The sequence below is a fragment of the Aspergillus alliaceus genome, assembly GCF_009176365.1.
Source record: "Aspergillus alliaceus strain CBS 536.65 unplaced genomic scaffold BDW43scaffold_74, whole genome shotgun sequence".
NCBI classification, from domain to species: Eukaryota; Fungi; Ascomycota; class Eurotiomycetes; order Eurotiales; family Aspergillaceae; genus Aspergillus; species Aspergillus alliaceus.
This window is the reverse complement of record NW_022474757.1, coordinates 1-18,618: the sequence shown is the minus strand read 5'-3', so window position 1 is coordinate 18,618 and position 18,618 is coordinate 1. Positions and strand designations below refer to the sequence as shown.

Here is an 18,618-nt window from a genome sequence, read left to right as displayed (position 1 = left end):
AACTTACTAGTATAATTCCTTATAAGCCGGCTAGAGTGCTTGATCAACTTCCTCAAAAACTCTTACTCCGCCTGGCAGTTCTCATAGCAAGGTGTCCTCTAATTGGGCTGCTGAGACTCCTACAAATACCGAGAAGCTGTAAAAGTAATTTGAGCTTATCAAGCGTCTCTAGCAGCGTACAGAGAGTTCTCCCAACCCAATAGTGACAGGCTGCTCAGATATTCTGCAGGGAAGATTAAGGCCGCCAGCGGGGAGAAGTCTGTGTTGTGGGGTGAGGCTCGGCCAGGCAAACTATGGAGCTTCAGATACGGAATAGATTCCATATAAGGATCGGATTGATTTTCAATCAATCTTATGTTCAACCTGTACAGTATATAAACCTCAGGTTTACAGAAGTAATGAAGAATAATTATCTTCCTTTAATTACAACACAAGGTACTGTACACAATCACAGCTTAGTATCTTATTTATGGCATCAAGGCCTTGCTAATAAGTTCATTTGCTCCCTATTGAAACTGAAGCTTTGAAATTGCTATTTTCACCCATGATTGAAACGCGTGTTACTTTGAGAGATCAGTTCATGACATTCTCATCAATTCAGTGAACAACTCGAAATGTTTCTTGTCAATCCAGCACTTCACCAGGAATTGACTTTTTTTACCAGCGGCTGCATCAATTTCTCGTTCGTCAAGAACAACGATACCCTCGACCTCGTCTTCATCATTCTGTATATGTCAACATTTTCCCGCTGATGTGGGATTTCGTAAGCACCTACAGAACTTAAACTCGATCCCTCGTCATTGGTCGATTCATCAGAGCCAAGGAGCTCGTATTCTGCATATCCTTCAATTCCGGACCCGAAGGCCTCTATTTCGTGGCCGTTGAAAGCGTATGCATCGTCTAGCTCTGATTCCGTGTATTCTGACTCTGACTCGGTATTCCACTCCCTTTTCTCAAGCTCTTTGGGGTCAATGATCTGTCTACTATTTATTGACTGCTCCTCAACACTCCAAGGGTAAAGATGTGCCATGATGATGCTTTCCGCTTTAGATCTATTTGTATTATGGAAAACCTGATCTCATGCTTTGTTGTAGAGCATAGGAAAACGATTATTTATACATCATCCTTCAGTGAAATTCTACAAATGAATGGACCATTTTATCGCGTACCACTAAGTTAAGGTAGAGATTGACTTTGATGTCTGGTCATTCTAGTTGTGATAACTTTGTGGGGTAAGCAGGCATCAGTGGCCTAATATTAATCAGAAAAAACGAGTCAACTAACAGTTATAGTACCGTAGGGGCCGGTTTCGCAGATTTAATATGCCTCTGTGTGAACCACAAATGTAGTGTAGGCCTCTGAAAAGAAATGGAAGGGGGACAGTGAGGGGAGTAGACTGCCTGGGCTTCAGGGTATGCCGAATCTAAGTGGGCGTTTCCTTTTCTATTTCTTTTCCATCCTTCATGTTCACCTTATTATCATTTGATTTAGTGACTGTTCTGCCTGGCACAGGCTAATATTTTCACAGGCCCAGTTATTTTACAAAACAGCTTTCCCTACAACGCAGGCACAAAAAGCTCAAAGTTCCTATAGGATAGCGGCTGTCAGGACCTAGGCCGAACCCTGCCTGAGGCACCAAGTCCGCTTTATTCACTGATTGATCTGATCCTACAACACAAAATCCCACAGTTCTTGCTTGTATGATAGAATTCTTTCCTTCTTTTTCTCTTCCTTCTCTACATTTGATGTTTTGTTAGATCGCTACGTTAGATATCAATGTGAATAGGATCACTACAGCGGCCCTTTCAACAGCATTGAACAGCAAGATGACACCGCAATTAGATGGTACACCCCGTTCTGACTGGCTCTAGCCCAGAATTATGATAGGAAATCAGCTCTTATATTCTCTTTAACCCCTTCTCTAAAGACCTATGTATTACTAGCGAATGGATACTGATATTAATAAGCTGTAAAGGGGCGTGTTTGTAGGCAACGGAAATGCAAGAAATGCTCAGTAGATGCAGGTAGCTTGTGCAGAAGTTTAATGTCTTGTTGATGTGCTAAACCTATGTGATGCTGAAAACATACGGTCAGGAATTGATTATTTATCTATATATGTTTACAAACATTCGCTGCTATATGGACCAGCCTCAAGATAAAATATAGCAACATGCTAAGTAAACATCCTCATCCTTCCGCAGCTCTTACCCGTAAAACTGTCTAACCTAAATATCCGCCCAAAAAAAACATCTGTTCGAGTACTTTTCTTTTGGAGTGGCTATATTCGAAATTTATAGCAAAACTGTAGTCTGCGTGATGGTAATACGTATCAAGAGCAATTTAATTATCTGCCTCTATTCTCCGCGGCATTCATCGGCATACTTCTCAGATAGGACTAGGTTTGGTCCAAAACTCCGCTTCTCTGGCTCAGCTTAAAACTAACTGCTACAGTCCTAGGGCTCTCTCTTATCGAAAAGCTCCGACAGATGTAGGTTGAGCATGTCTAGAGCGGGGGTGACTTTGTCTTTCATCTCCTGGAACTTGCGGTCTTGGGATTCTGCAACATGTTTCCACTGCAATATTTCTCGCTGTAGTCCCTCACGCTCTCTTTCCCGTTCTCTCTGAATATTAAATATCTCCTGCTCCTGTTTCTCGCGAAGGTTCTTGTTGTCAGCAATTGCCTCATGCACCTCTCGCTCAAGCCTCTGTATCGTGGCCGTGAAACTGTCATCAGATCCCAAATCATGGTGTTCGTCCTACAGAATAAGAAGTTATTAAAAGTAACGATAGGCTCAGGGTTTCTTACAGTCATGCATACCTCCCTCCAGGGGTCTTCCTGCTGCAAGTTTTTGGGGGACACTGCCTCTATAAGGTTACCGGAATTCAAGGCGTCGCAAATCTTTTGGAAGACTCCGATGCTTCCGCGACTCAAATCTGAGTTGAAGAGGGAATCCACGGATTTGGCAACGTTCCACCTATATGGGTCATCGTGCCGTGGTCGTAAGCGAATGCTTCCTGGTGGGACTCTAAGGCCAAGTTGCTTATCTATATAGAGTGAGTGAGTACATAGCTGAGAACGCAAAATATTACAGGAGCCCGTCAACAGGTGGGACCTGAAGCCGATATAATATCAAAGGCTCCTCTTTTACTTCTCAAACTCTATTCCCGGCGTTGGAACTAAGGCTTGAGAACAAAACGGAGTATTTGGGGACTTCTGTAGGGGGAGTGATAAGCCTTACGAATGTGCTCTGCTAGCGCCATGCGACATTTATTCCTCCAGAATGCCCGCTTCTGGTTACTCGATGTGGTCATCCTGAACGTATAGTACCTGATAAACGATCAGTGCGGAGCGGCTGAAGAGCGAAAGAGATCTCGGGGAATTGCAGCGGAATTTATAGAGATAAGTGTATGTAAGCAATTATTGCGATTTCATACCTCCTCATGGGGCACTCCAGATAAAGATTTATACTTTAGGAATTGTATAGTCCCCAATTGTGGTTCAATATGAGATGTGTTTGATTGAAATGTTCAAAAATTGAGGTGAATCTCAAACCTTATTCCCCTACGCATAATTGATCGGGCGGAGCCTCGAAGTTCACTCTTGCACCTCCGACGCTCGAGCACTTCAATATGTTAAGCCATATATCAAATGTGCGGAGCCTAAATCTTATGGTTCTGGAAGCAATGGCTGTTTTGGTTTGCTCGCCCGGGACAAACTTACTAAGAAATTGGATGCCACCACTGATTTTTATGGGGGATTTGAAAGAATACCCAGTACGTGGTAGAGCCAGCTTGTGAAGTAGTCTGCCATTTTCGCTGACCGGCTAACTACTCAGCGTGTAAGTTTACGAGCAGCTAAATGAAGCTACAGATTTCACAGTACTGTACATATGATAAGGAAATAAATTCTTAAGCATTGTATGACAAACAGCTAAGCCCACAGTAACAGGCAAAGAATCACATAGCTACTTTCTGTCCAGAAAACTAATTTGGGGTTCTCTATACAAGCATTATCTAGGTCTAATACAATGAGGTTATCTTAATAACCAATATAAACTAACAAGGCTCGAGTTTTGACATCTAGACACAAAAACGGATCATTTCTCCGCCACTAGTACGTGCATGTCATTTGCAGTAGGTGCGTTTTCAAGATGTACTGCAGACAGTTTGAACGCTATGTATAGAAAATAGCTTAGGAGTCTATTTTCTTTTGTGTAGCGCTGGACGACTTTTCTAAATTTCGCGTTTCTCTTCATCAAGCGAAGTGCCGAGCTAAGCAATTGAGGGTAATTCCTTCTATGTAAAGCAATCCACAGTGTGTTCGCTCCACGTCGACGACGGAGGTGATGACTTTCACTAAATGTTTTCTGAAAATGGTCTAGAAGGCTGTTCATCAATAATACTTTGTCATATACTGGTGTAGTATTTTCCTTTTGTGCCCCTCGCTGCTTTCTAGCGGCTAAATTTGGAGGATGATATAGAACTTTTGATAGGGGCGCTCGAGCAAGTTGCGCGTACTTTAGTAAAGTACGGTGAAAGCCGGGCCTCAAGAGGCGGCGGTACATAACGGAGAGACACAAATTGATATCTTCGGAGTTATATTCAGTCCTACGTGGGATTCCCTCTGTTTGCGGCCCTTCCATGTGCTGCTGAGGATTGCTAGGTTCCTTCTCTAACACTTTAACGGGATTAGTTCCCTCCTGTATTGAACCAGACAAGTGCTGTTCCTGTGGGCTTGCTGTGTTTAGCATCAGTAAAAGCAGAAAGACGCATAGCTCAGGCAGTGTTAGATTGGAGCGAGGAATGCTTTCAGTTAATGCTATAGCTCCACTAGTCATTTTCGACGACGGAGCGGCTGACGGTGATTGCCCTGGTAGGCCATATACTAAGGTTTACGGTCCTTTTAAAGCTCACAAGCCTACTACATGGAATCTCGATCAATTATTCGCGAAACATGTTATGAGGGCCGTAAAAAGATAGGCCATCGCAAACCGGTAGCTAGACATCAATAGAATGAAAATTCTGCGTAACTCCCGACAGAAACTCAGCCCCTCTCTTTCTTGTTCGCCACGTCAACGATCGTCGTCTTCGAGCCGGTGTTCAACTAACAAGCTAGGCTAATTAGTGTGCCGAAACACATGTTGTTGCTCCCTTCATTTTACTATCCTCGATATGCTACCTACTATAACAAAAGTATTGCACTTGTAGGCAGTGGTTGGCATATTTTGGAATGTTCGCTGGGCTCCCTTACTAGCTTCAGGATTGTCTAATCGGAGGACGTTAGACTATTGGTTACATATTTTAATGATCAATTCACTGCTGTGCTTCCCAATACTGTACTGTACTACATGCATTGTCATCCCTCAATATAGCACTGCAATTAGCCAGGTGCGAGGCGACGAGGTCTACTCTATATTTATTCCTTATGAAAATTTAATTTTATCATATACATATAAAACAGATTATAAAAGTTAATTGTGTCTAGCCAATGACTCCATTAAGTCCCACGATACAAGGAGTCTTAAGCATACTTGAGGGACTACCAATTGTAGGAGGTATAATCAATTGACATTCTGAAAAGGTTGCCAAATGAGCTGTTCCAGGTGGCTCTTAAATAGATGATTAGAAAAAGATATCGTATGTCAAAAGGATCTAGCTAGGTTACGATAGATCTCTACTAGGATACAGCGAATTCTACAACATACAACACATTACCACATTCGTAGTCAGCCAGTGTTATGTAAAATAGCTTTAATGACCGACATCTCACGGCGGGAAAGCTACATGTAGTCCTGTGCGTAAACAAGTGGAGGTATGCGCAAGCATTCCAGCCTATGTTTCAAATCGCTATATGCATTTGGACTATGGCTCAAAGCAACAGTGTGCCGCAGGCCGAGGATCTCCCTTAAAACCCTATTTAAGCCTAGGTGTCTTTTAACTGTTCAACTGCTGTGCACATGTATGCTTGACATATAGTACTGTTATCATGGACTGATTGGCTGGCATTGTTTCCGCCATCCGTAAAAAACTGATCCAGGGATGCATCTCCGTCCCACTTTGGCAAGGGATGCCGGTCATTTACCAGAGAAAACGGTAGATTAATAAATGGAAGAGCTGGAGGCTCTAGGAAGCCTTGTGAAAGATGACCTTTAGGGACATAGTCCGCCGGCGTCTTGTGAATGACTGGGACATTCTGCGCTCGCTAGACTATGATCAGTGACACCACAAAGGCTCTTCTCTCTATTAAACTCACGATCTGCTCCTCAGATGGTACAGGCTCATCAGGGTCTGTTGCGAAAATGTAGATCCTACCACTTGGCATCCGCATAGTCAGCCAAATTTCTATCTCGTAGCGGTCATTAAATTCCTTCAGTCGTTTAAACAAGTTATGTCGACGCTTGCGGATCTGTTCCTGCTGGGTGCGATCTCCCTGGGTGCGGTAGGACTTTTTAATCTTCGATGACACCTTCATTATTAGCCCTCTCGTATTTCGATAATAATACAAAATTGCATTTAAATGAGAATTACACCAGATGGCTATATATCATTCAGTCCATGTGTCTACATACGTATGAGGACAAGGACCTCAGGTTTTTACGAAAACATTATCGCTTCGCTTAACAGTTGTTGATGCCATATCAATTTATTTGAACAGGCATCTGCGCTCTGAAAGAACGATGCTACACAGGCCTTAATTTCACAGAGCTATGAGATTGGGAAAAGAAAGAGAGGGTCAGTCGATTTCAATGAACAATTTTGCATAGCAGCGGCCAGCACGGGGAAGAAGGGTTTTCCAATGCGCTACGGCTTATGTGAGGATGCCCATGAAACCTAGATCCATGTCGCACGCACTCCACAGTCATCAGTAATATGCCAAAATCTCTTCCAATCAGCCTCCGCCTGTGCCTCTTGCACTTGTGTCATTTTGACGGCAGTGTTCAGCCTCTGGATCACATCATAAAGGAAGGGGTCTCTTGATGGACGAGACTCGGGCTCAAAGAAGGATTGCAGCAGAAGCTTCTGCGATACGTCTGCCACCTTGCTGTGTAGACCACGGTAACCATCATAGCAGATGCCGTAGAACTCGTTCTCTTGCTGATGCCACGCGAGCTCTTCCTCCAACTCTGACAAGCGCTCGTCCCTCGACTGCACCTTATGCGACTTTGACGCTTGGAGCCGGGAGCGCATGGTTTCCAAAGCGATAGTAGATCCCTGAGCAGACTGAATAGCATGGTCCATACGATTAATTTCCGGAGAGTCCGACGAGATACTGTTGTTGTTAGTTCGACGATGGCGAGGTAAGTTAGACGGCAGTTCGACTTCAACGGAAGCTACTGAGCGTGTCGATCGGCTGTATATACTTGACGAACTGTCTGGTTTGGGGGAATGGTAAGGGTTGAACGGATGTTCGTGCATCGTGGATAATAGTCTCCAGAGAGGCTATTGCCAACAGCAAGTTCACTATATATCCGAAGCTGCCATAATTCCACGTATCTGTCAATATATATGGTTCTATGACAAGTGCCTGACTGACAAGATCCTGTCTCCGGAATATTCTATTTCTATATCCCGACTGGCAAATATTAAGTTAGAACACAGTGGTTACCGTCCCTCTTTTCTATAAGGCGAACTATTTACGTACTTATATACTAATCAGTATATGTATAGGTAGGTATACATAAAGCCTCCGTGAAGGCATCTGCAACAAGAATCCTCTTTGACGAAGTTCAGTCATAACTACACAGCCTAGTCAGCTTGTTGCTGACATACAGTCTGTTCCGTGATCTTTTCTCACAAGAAAAGGAGGAGCTATCAACGGTGCTGCCCACTACTAATGTCGGCCCTCCATGATACTCCAAGCCAGGTACTTTTCTTGCTGTTGCTGATCGAGCTTGTTTTTTCGTCCCGCAACCCCCACACACGCACATCAAATTTCCCTTTTGCCCTTTATTTCACTTCTGATCTTTGTTGATCTTTTTTAATTTCGTTTTGTTTATCTGTATACAGCAAATGAATGTCTTTACCAGGATGCCGTTGTTGTGCAACATCACACTAACTGGGCCAGGCCCACCCCGTGTATGAGCTTCCTCCGGCTCCGGATATCGCCCACGAATGGTCGCCTTGGACCGCCAGCTTGGAGAGGCAGATTGCGGATGCGCGCAGGCTGTGTGAAGTCCATCGAAGAAGCGAAGCGATTTTGAACGAGTTGAACCAGCGCCAAAGCGATACCATATTGACGCTAGCTACTGCCCTGGACCGACTCTTGAGCGGGGGCCCGTCACCGGAGCCGGGGTCGGAATCTGGCATGTCCACCCTGGTGCGGGATCTGCAGACAAGCCAAAGGGACCGTGCATACCTAGCTGAGACGATTATCGACCAGCGGCAGGTCATAGAACATCAAGAACGTCACAACTCCCTACTCCTGCGACAGAACGCGGAACTGCATCTGATGATCGCTCGGGTTATCCAACAGAACTGGCCAACGGGAAGTGTGGGAGTCGGTGATCGATGATTGACCAAGGAAGAAGGAAGCCCAACTACCGTGTCTGCTATGCCAAATCTAGTTGAATGAAATTGTTGGAAAACGAGCCTATTGTTCGCAGGGGTTCATTGCCTTCTGTGTAATTGTCCTACTTCAGTGTCACGTCAGTTGCTCTGCAAGCAGAGTACGTGTGCACCGCCGTTACTGCTGAGTTGAATATTAGGAATGTTCGTTGGGTCGGGTAGTAGACACAATGAAAAAGACTGGTTATGATTTTAACATGTAGGAATCAGGATAGATAGCCCCCCTGACTCGAGAGGGAAACCGGGAAAACCCCCCTTCCCCCCCAAAAAAAGGATAGCAGATAAAGACAAGAAAAATCGAAGTAAAAGCAAGGCAGCGCGGAAAAAAGAAAAAAAAAATCTATGTACCTGGGGAAAACCGAAGCTCTGGCGTTTCCGGGCGGTTCCGCCGGTTATAAGTCGGCGCTTCATATACCTGAACTTGCTCGATTAGGCAGGAAGCCCCACACTTCTAAGGAGAAGTACAAAGGCAAATCAGGAATAGCTATATTCCTTCCATCGTCGTGCGAATGTCCCCTCCACTAATAGTCAACTTAACCTTCTAGGATACCACTTTCGGTAATTGCTGCCGGCAAGACCTTCCTAGGCAGGCAGGATGAGGGCCAGAATGTACAAAAGGCAAAGGCAGGACTGCTCGAGCTTACCAGCGCTTAGTGTTGAGTGAGTGACCAATACAGGCCGACCGCTCACGGAGCGAATAAGTATCCGTTCCACTGACGGCTTGTTACTACTCTGTGATCGAGCTGGGACCATTGCTTTGGAGAGCCGTTCCGCTTATCGAGTCTAGATCTGGGCCGCCACCCACTAGTGTCTAGCCACTACTTATGTCTAATTTCTGTTGTTGACTTTTTGTGGTTTTGTTTCTATTTTTGTTTTCTTCTTTGGGATATTTTGGGGGTTTTTATTTTTACCCCTGTTCATTTCCTTTGTCTAACCTAGTTATTTATTGTTTTCTCCATCTTTGGCGGCAAGAGGAAGAAGGTCTCGAGTTTTACTTCTCTTCTGGGAAGGTGGACCGTGCATGTCGGTTCCCAACCAATCCAGGTAGTTGATGGCCCATGACTGCAGTTCCACAAGACAAGGTATTCTTCAGTGCTCTGTGCTCCATTATATCAGCAGGTACAATGCATTGCAGCAAACAAAAGAGCCCCGGGTATTTTGGCCTTTGATTACTTCTAGCATGCAGGGCAGGCCAACCCTGGGCCGACGATATGCATTGCCATGCATGCCCTAATCCGGGCCAAAGACCTGGGATCGATAGATCGTCGACCGGTCCACACGCAGTTTAGTCCATAGTCTACTGGTCCATAGGTTGTTACAGAGCTTTTTTGTTCTTCACTCCCACCCTTTTCACGGAGTTTCTTCTTTGTTCGGTAAATAGCCTAGAAACAAGATAATACACTAAAAGTGCAAGAAAATTCGCCACTCCTCACCCTACACATCCGTCGGTGGATACTCATGTCGGGCTGATCCGCGAGCAAAGCCAAACCGGCTGGGCCGGACCTCCTATGAGCACCATCAACAATTGCCCAGGGGTTGGAATGAGTTCCGTACGCGATCTATGCCTTCCACAGCCATCGCCATGTAGGAACAGTGCCCTGAAATATTAAATGCTGCTGTAGTCTGGCTGCCGGTCTCTAGATCACCAGTTGAGCACCATGATTTACCGCATTCCTGTCAACTACCCTGATCTCTGCAGAGCTTGTTGATGGTCTCCGTCGTCCAAGTCCTCATACCCTTGACATGTTCCCACATCATCATCATGATTCGACGGTTCTCACTGCAACAAGCGGTCAGCACTCGGTCGTTCCACCTGTCCATGGCAACGCCTTCCGGCCGAGCCGCTACAGTACCTGATGTCGTTCGTGTTCCTACCCGTCATGAAGGTAAGCCGACGATTCGCCGAAATTGCCTCTCGCTGGAGATAAAGGGCGGTTAAGAAAATTCCCGACCACTTACCGCTCACTTGCCTCATTTAAGGTTTGGTTCAGTGTTCCATAGGATGGTTAGCTTGCCGGGTAGAAGGGAAGGATTGAGGGCAGGAGGCGATACTGGATATCCCCCTTGAATTCATCTCGAAAGCTTTGCATGATCATTAGACCTGTGGCCTACCAGGTGGTCCCATCGTGGAGCTTACCGATCCATATCCACCTGTAACTGGCTGTGTCGCATCATGAGTCCTCGTATTTCTCTAGTAGTCAAACCGAGTGCTGGTGTTCTTACCGGACATCTTCAACAACTCTGAGTCCGAATTTACGTAAGCCAATGATGTAGTAGTGGTTAGACAAAGAGACTTACGCTTTTAGCACGTTCTTTGCTTCGTCGCTGGCCCTTATTAGCATTGATGGTAGGCGCGGTAAGCGGAGAACCTCCAAGGAAAGAACATGAATGGCTGCTATACCTTTGGCAGAGTGAGCAGGCAGAACAGCTTTCCTTGTCTGAGCCAAGGCAATCAGCTTCCACGTCATTCTGGTTATTCCCAGGCAGGCCATGAGCAACCACTTCCTTGATATAGTCCACCCACGGATTTGAGCTAGCACCCGCCATGCCAATGTCTTTTCGGGACATGGAATGATTGGGTGCGGGATTATGGACAAATCCTGTCTTTCGCTCCTAGAATGACTAAGATTACTCGAGACCAGGGTGTCTTCTTTTGCTACTCCAGTTTAGCTGGAAAGGAGCAAATAGGAAAGGAAACCGCAATAAAGATCGGAGAAAAATGGAGGTTCATGTATTAGGATCTAGTAAAATAGAGAAATATATAGTTCTACACAGCCGCACTAAAGTGATGGTCAGGAGTCCCTAGCATATTCAATCCATACAGGTCAGTTTCTGTTACAAGGCCTTCACCTTGTGACTGCGCTGGTGCATGTAGTTGTCCCGGATGAACAAATGCTCCCTGTGGCTGGGCCATGGGTTGAGCAGAAAGTGTAGTGTCCGCCTGTTGCATCACAGCGGCCTGCGTCGATGCCTGCTGGAAGCCACCGGCATGGGATGTCCATTGCGGGCCAGGTTGGGGGTAGGTTGTGTGAGAGGACGGTTGCGACGGCCACGCTGGACCAATGTAGGGCGGGGCGGAAGGCATGTGACCAGCAAAATGCGGCTGTGAGAAACCATATGCCAGAGTAGTAGAGTATGCCGGATGGTTCACAAACGGCTGAGGGGGATGCGGCATGCCTACTTGGCTTCCGTGGCTCATGAGATGGCCAGGATATGACACTGGTACAGCTCCCGGCATTGCGAGCGAAGGACCAGCCGGATTGTGAGGGGCGGTGTTCATCGTCCATGAAGTATGTTGCACCTGGGGCGCGGCCTCCATAAGAGCAGAGGGCCTTGCAGGATGTCCCGCAGGGGGCGGCGCCTGGGGCTGAACCCCACCATCCGACAGCCCTCCAACCTGAGCATCAGGGAGATGGTCGGACATGCTACTGTCCAACGCCGGAGGTTGCTCACCGGGAACCTGGTTCTGTCGTTGTTGGGAGCTTTGCTGCTGCGACTGGATATTGCCAGTGACTGTTGCTGGCGCTGCGTGTCTAGTCTGCTGTATTGATAGAGATTTTTGCTGAGGCGTTGAAGACGAACTCGACGTTGACGGCACCGGCAGGCCGTCTGGCCGGTCACTTCCGGCAGTTTCCTGTTGAACCGTGTCCGTCGGCTCGCCGGAGCTGCGTGTCAAAGGTGAAGGAGACGAGCAGGGAGACTCGCTACCAGGTGAACCGGGCTTGTCTTGACCGGACACCCACGGTAGTTTGTCCTGCAGAATGAAGCCGGTATAGGGCCCTTTCTCGATAAGGGCGAGCAGTGCGGTCTGTGCAGCATCGGACATTGTTGCTTTTCTCAAAAATGGAAGATAACGTGGGAATTCTTCAAACCCCATTTTGAGCATCGTAAACGTGTTCGCCATCGTTTTCCAGTACTCCGCCAGTTCCCCATCAGCCAACCGTGTAAGCTAGGGATAGTTAAGATGATATAGTTTACTCAATGAAGACAGAGCATACTCACTGCCTCACTTATTTCTTTCTGCTGTGTTATTGCCTCGACATCTTTGCTGGGCTCAGGCCCGGACCCTTCGTGGACATCTTCCCGCAGCTTCTCGCTGTATGTATGACCTTGTTGGATTGGGTTGCTAGAGTTGTTCGGACTGACAGATTTGGGTCCTGACAGTCTACGCGCTTCTCGCCCTCTCCTCCAGGGGTGCCGTTGGTGCCGTTTCCTTTTGGGAGGCTTTGCAGGAGTCCGCGGGCTTTGTGCCATGATCCAAAGAGTGTATCTGAGAACGGGTTGGAGATATGTTTGCCTCCCAAGTCTCAAGCATCAACAGTAGAAATCAGATTGATGGACCTGCCACACAAGAAATGTAATTCTTATAGTCATAGTCCACAGCCAATTTGGCGGGACACTGCTCTTTTTTTTTCTCATCTTTTTTCCTTGTGTGTGGTTGCCTTGACAGGGTTTTACCAACATTGTCCCGGAGATTTGGTAAATTAGTTGGAGCGAAGCGGAGACTCGTTCAATACTGGCATTTAACTGCTGGTCAGTCCGTCACAGGCGAACTGGCATGGGTGCAACAGATAGTTGCGGTGGGGCCACCAGTGGCAATTAAATTCCACAGCGGTTTGAGCAGAGTCAGGGGGGTAATTGAGGCCCTCGAAAAGTCAGGAACGCGGTCCATGAATTGCCAAGCAATTAGGAAGCCAATGCCTGCTAGCGTGTCAACTAGTCCCCACTCCCACAGTAACATCGCACAGGCGATGCCTCTATTGCTGCTGAACAAACCAGACGGTTCGGAATGTGTTGCACCGTCCAAAATCGTTGAATTCCGACCAACCAAAGTTATTAGTCAACTGAGACAGCTTCCAAAATGAGTTGGACTTGGAGTCCACCCAGGAAAGACGGCAGGTAAATCCAAGAGGGTCATAAACAGACAAGCAGCCCTCTGTCCTAAGTCCGGATTCTCCCACTTATACCATAATAACAACATCAACACTCTATCCTCCTCCCCCCAAAAAAGAAGAGAAAAGATCATCTCTATACAAAGCACCTCTGGGAGCAAGTGTTCGCTATCCAGGAAGAGGAAAGTATCCAGCAACCATGAAGTGGGAACTAAAGGAACTGAAGGCCGTTCCCCTTATCACTAGACTGAGGAAAGCTAATATCCCTTGGAAAATAATAAGAAAGCTGTGGTATAGAAGATTCCGGACAACAAGAACTATTGGCTCTCTGCGCGGCCAGTGGTATCGATTTAGATGGGGTTGGGTCCCCAAAGATGAGGAGAATGATGGGGTGGAGAAAAGCCCGCCAGCATCCCCTGAGCTTAGGATAACAACAGAGCCAGAGAAATATATTGAGGAGACACTCGACCAGACATGCCGTTATTTGCCTCCATCTGGAAGACAATCGATCAGGAGTGTCTCTCCAAGCCCTGAGCCATCTCCAGTGCCAGTGTCTGAGGGCCCTCAAACACCTCCGGTCCAGCCACCAATTAAACCTCCGCCAGAGACCCTTACCCTGAATATGGTCAAGCAAAAGCCGGCTCGTCCACCGCTTGACAAGGAGCAGGAACGACAGTTGATGAAGATGTCACTTGAATACTGTAAGTACCGCCTGAACTTGACATCTGTGGCATGAACCCTGAACTGACCCGCAGCCAGTGATCAGACAGGCAGCAACTACCAATAGAAGTGTGTCATCATCACCCAGTCCCTTTATCTCGACTTTCGGACCGCGCGCGCGGAGTGTATAATATCACAAGACCACCACTGCTTTACTGGCGGCCCTTCACACAATCTCATGCAGGGCTCCCACATACCTCAATGGGAAAGTAGAGGCCATTCACAATAGAAGGGGATACATAGGCCAAGGAGCCGGTTTCCCTCCTCATTCTTTCTTTTTCTATTTTTGATTCTAGACCCGAGCAGTTGTTTAGTTCCGGCTGTCCTTTCTTCTCTGCATTCTCCTACCCTCTTTTCTCTCTTCTTGTCTTTCCCTCTTGCCTGGTTTAACTTTTCCACCCTCTCGTTCTGTAAATAGATTAGACAAATCCAGCAATAGAACACAGCTCAGATCTGTTAGCTCCTTCCAATAAATGTCTTGTTCTCCCTATATTGCAGGCCATCCATCTACCTCTTTATAAAAATGGTATTGTTAGAGGTATTGAGGACTGGCTATTTGGGAGGCTGCCTTTGAGAATGTATGCAGCCCCTTCCTATCAGTCCCATCTTATCACGGGTGACCTGATCCTTCCGAAAGGTAAGCAAATAAAGCGTAGCAGGGAGATTCCGAATGCCCCCCCAAAGATGCAGCAACTCACCATTAGAACTATCGAGTCTAGCATGATGGTAGGCCGTCAGGAGCCATCGCGTGAGTACCATAAAACGCCTGACAACCACAGTACAAGAGCAAACCGAAGGGACGCAAAAGGGACCAAGATACAGATGAAGTGAAGAATACCATCTGAAGGACAGACACTCAGGGCCAGATCCTGATTTCGTGAGTATGGCCGCTTGGTTAGGGTTGGAGCGCGAGGATGGGGCCTGGACCGTTACAGACAGCAGCGCCATGCGGCGGATCATTGACAGGATAGATGACCCTCCCAGTCAGTATCCCTCCATGCAGTTATTTGTTGGACGAACAGCCAAGGCGCAGGCGCTCCGATCACTCTATCCGTATAACAATATCAGTCGACATCAGAAACACGGCTTTGCCCGGCTGCATCTGTCCAGCGGAGCCTCGTCCCATCCGCTATTATTCATCGAAAGCAGTCTCGCCCCAGAGGCTAAGCCCTGGCAACCCCAGCAGGAACCACTCCGCCGGCACCACCTCCCAAACACCCAAGATCACACGTGCCAGGACGTCCAGGTACTGCTGTATCAACGCCTCCTGCTCCCGCTGGTGGACACGGTGTGTCTCTTTGCGGCCGATTTCGGGGGCGTTCGGCGAGTCCAACACCTTCTGGAGTCGTGGGATCCGTTGTCGCTGGCGGGTCTTGATGGCAAAGGACTCTTCCGTCCACGCTTGGTAGTCGTCCTGACCGACGCCGGGGACGATCCGGTTAACGTGGAGGCGATGGAAAACGCACTGCAGGCCACGGTCGTCCCCCGCCTAGTCGCATCTGTATCGATGGTAGACCTGCGGGATCGATGTCCGCTGTCCCCGCTCAGTCGTTTTGAGCCCCTCCGGCAACGGCTGTCGCGGGAGATGGACGAGGCACGCGTCGCGCGGTCCAAGGCGCATCTACTCTTCTCTGCTGTCCACCTGGAGTGGATCTTCCGGAGGCTGCTACAGCATATCGCACAAGCGCCCTCGTCGCCATTCGATTGCATCAATGCCTGTCGTCCAAAGCAGACTGGCAGCGATGAGACCATCCAATACCTGGGGATCTTTTTAGGCGTTGCCGAACAGGTCCACATCCCGCCCACTTCCATGGCGACCTTCATCGCATCAGCTTACCTCATGGATGCATACCCGCCGGGAATGCACGGTAAGTGGTATCAGACCAACCGCGCGCCCATCGTGGCGTGCGTCGTGGGTAGGGAGCGCTTACTGATCGATGCAGGATTCGACCCGGTCATGATGTACCGGAGCCTCTATGGCGGGCCCTGCAAGGCTGCGTGTGCCGCGTCTTCGTACGCCGGGAGGCACGGCCTCCATCACGATATCGAACGAGAGTTCGTGTCGCTGTTTCCCGCCATCGCCATGGCTGGCGGCCGGTCCGCGCGGGTTCGGCGGGACACATTCCGGAACGAGGCGTCGGTCTGGTCGACGGTCAAATCGAATCATGTCTGTCTGTTCTGTCTGCGGCGCCCTCCGGAGCACGTCCTGCCCTGCGGGCATACCATTTGCGATATTTGCGCGTGCATCTTTGGCAGGCGCGGCGCGGGGGCAGAATACCACATAGAGCTGACCTCCTGCCCGGCCTGCCAGAGGCGTTTCACTTTCACCGTCCGCTTGCTCCCACCGACCAAACGGCCCACCATCCTGGTCTTGGACGGTGGAGGTGTCCGTGGTGTGGTCACGCTCGGTTTCTTGAAAGCCCTCGAGGATCAGATCGGTGGCGCACGGGGGCTGCGCGAAGCATTCGACCTCACGTTGGGAACCAGTGCCGGTAAGTTATTTTGCAGAAGGGGTTGGCAGTATGGTTCAGCAATGCGTTGGCTTCACAGTATCTTGCATCGTTCCGCGTTGGCCTGTGTTGTTCTGCGTTGGTCTGCGTTGATCTACGTTGTTGTCGTACGGTGTGGTCTCACTTGACACAATCGGACTGAACAAGGCTCCCCTATAGGTGCCGTCATCACATCCGAGCTGATGGTCCGCGGTGCGTGTGTCAGCGAGGCCCACCCCAAATTCGAAGCCCTGGCGCGGCAGATCTTTCCCCCACGACCCCGTTGGCACACGGTTTTGGGGCAATCGTGGGACTGGCTGACGACCTGGTTGGCCGACAGCCGGTACGATTCGGGTGTCCTAGATCAAACCCTGCTGGAAGCTTTTGGGCCCTGCCGTCAACTGTTCGATACCCCCGTGTCCCTGATGTCCGGCATCCGAGTGGCCCTAACAGCCAGCCAGGTTGAAAACGGTTCGCTCTGTCTGTTCTCCAACTACCGGGCGGCTGGCCGCTCTGGCTCGCCATCTGCCTATAAAGTATTAATACCGGAGAAAGAGCCTTTTTTATGGGAAATGTAAGTCACCCTCCTGTACACCCCTTTCTAGTCTGCGGTAGGGGTAAGAGCAGAGAGGTGTAGCCAGGAAGGAGCCAAGGGGCAAAGAAGTGAAGGTATATAGATGGCAACAGGCAAGAAGCCATAAGAGATGAAGCTGGGGATGAACAGGGGAAACCATTCTTTTTCCCCTAAATCTTCTCTGTCCATTGCCACGCCGGTTTCACATCGGTTCCACTCCTCCAGTTTCTTTCAGGTCCCCTATTCCAGGTTGGCTAACCTCATGACCGCAGCGCACGATGCAGTGTGGCTGCCCTAGGGTAGGTGTTCTCCGATGGAGAGCCTCAAACCAAACCCCCAGAGCATTAACCTCAGCAGGTATTTCACGCCGAAACACCTTCCGGGAATTGGCACCCTGCAGGACGGCGGGGTCCGGGCCAATTGCCCACTCCGAGTCGCCCTCCGCGAGAGTGAGATCATCTGGCCCTCGGCCCAGAGACCGGACCTTGTGGTAAGCATCGGCACCGGCTATGCAGCGGAGGCATCGACCTCCCCAACCGACAACCCGGGCCGTCTGCTGCGGGACCGCTTCCTCGAGAGGGCCGTCCGGACTTTTCTATCCTCGCCGGCGGTCGACGGCCGACGAGGCTGGCAGGACGCCTTGGACAGCATCCCCGAGACCGTCCGGCGGGATACGTTCCGCCTCGACCGCAGGATCGCGGGGAAGTTACCTGAGCTCGATGACGCACGTGCGCTGGGCGAACTAGGTGAGTTTGACTACCGCATCCCTGAGGAGCTCACCCGGGCTTGGCTGGCCAAATCGTTCTTCTTTGAACTAGACGAGGAGCCCACCATGGCCCACGGGCACTACGAGTGCCGTGGGTCGATCCTATGTTGTAAGTATGGTGCAGCAGGCATCCTCCAGCAGATCACATCCCTGTTCCCAGGTGCACGCGTCGAGTTCTCTGACGGCACCAACCTCGGAGCGCTCGATGACCACCAGGGTTGCTCTACTTGTGGTTACTATCGGAAGCGCATCTCCCTCCGCGTTTCCAGCGTGCACGAGACCATAGAGCTCAGGGTCCGGGACAACACCGGGTGCGTCGCCATCGGCGGCTTTCCAACGTCCATCCACGATCTCCTGGACAGACAACAGACCGACTGCCCATTTGGGCGAGCTGACCATCGCAGTGACCTTTGGCCTCCTGTGCGTCAGTGCTACTGCACGGGCCGGAAGCGATCGCGCGCATCCATGCAGACCGAGAGATCGTCCAAGAGACGACGGCTCTAGGATCAGGCCAAGGTCCGATGCATTAAGACTGAAACGACCGCAAAGACGGCCATTGGTAAGTACGCAGGGAATGGAAAGAGGTGAGAAAGAGAAGGAAAAAAAAAAAAA

At 49.1% G+C, this 18,618-nt stretch overlaps 5 protein-coding genes across 5 annotated transcripts; 2 read left to right on the top strand and 3 right to left on the bottom strand.

Moving 5' to 3' along the window:
• Positions 1-2,453: 2,453 nt before the first annotated feature.
• BDW43DRAFT_304272 (uncharacterized protein) lies at positions 2,454-3,312 on the bottom strand (the record flags this gene model as incomplete). Its single annotated transcript, XM_032045575.1, has 3 exons — positions 2,454-2,756; positions 2,819-3,045; positions 3,300-3,312. 3 exons carry the CDS (start codon positions 3,310-3,312, stop codon positions 2,454-2,456), a joined length of 543 nt encoding a protein of 180 aa, XP_031894714.1.
• A 3,519-nt stretch (positions 3,313-6,831) lies between these two features.
• BDW43DRAFT_316386 (uncharacterized protein) lies at positions 6,832-7,416 on the bottom strand (the record flags this gene model as incomplete). Its single annotated transcript, XM_032048289.1, has 1 exon — positions 6,832-7,416. One exon carries the CDS (start codon positions 7,414-7,416, stop codon positions 6,832-6,834), a length of 585 nt encoding a protein of 194 aa, XP_031894713.1.
• Positions 7,417-11,232: 3,816 nt separating this feature from the next.
• Positions 11,233-12,825, bottom strand: BDW43DRAFT_234019 (uncharacterized protein). Its single transcript, XM_032039570.1, has 2 exons — positions 12,564-12,825; positions 11,233-12,481 (listed from the first exon to the last, which is right to left on the bottom strand). The coding sequence occupies exon 2, from the start codon at positions 12,467-12,469 to the stop codon at positions 11,333-11,335; it is 1,137 nt and encodes a 378-aa protein (XP_031894712.1). The 5' UTR covers positions 12,470-12,481; positions 12,564-12,825; the 3' UTR covers positions 11,233-11,332.
• An 831-nt stretch (positions 12,826-13,656) lies between these two features.
• BDW43DRAFT_316383 (uncharacterized protein) lies at positions 13,657-14,244 on the top strand (the record flags this gene model as incomplete). Its single annotated transcript, XM_032048288.1, has 2 exons — positions 13,657-14,158; positions 14,213-14,244. 2 exons carry the CDS (start codon positions 13,657-13,659, stop codon positions 14,242-14,244), a joined length of 534 nt encoding a protein of 177 aa, XP_031894711.1.
• An 816-nt stretch (positions 14,245-15,060) lies between these two features.
• On the top strand, positions 15,061-18,510 carry BDW43DRAFT_316382 (patatin-like phospholipase family protein; the record flags this gene model as incomplete). Its single annotated transcript, XM_032048287.1, has 4 exons — positions 15,061-16,669; positions 16,847-17,240; positions 17,513-17,539; positions 17,598-18,510. The coding sequence occupies 4 exons, from the start codon at positions 15,061-15,063 to the stop codon at positions 18,508-18,510; spliced, it is 2,943 nt and encodes a 980-aa protein (XP_031894710.1).
• Between the last annotated feature and the right edge of the window lie 108 nt (positions 18,511-18,618).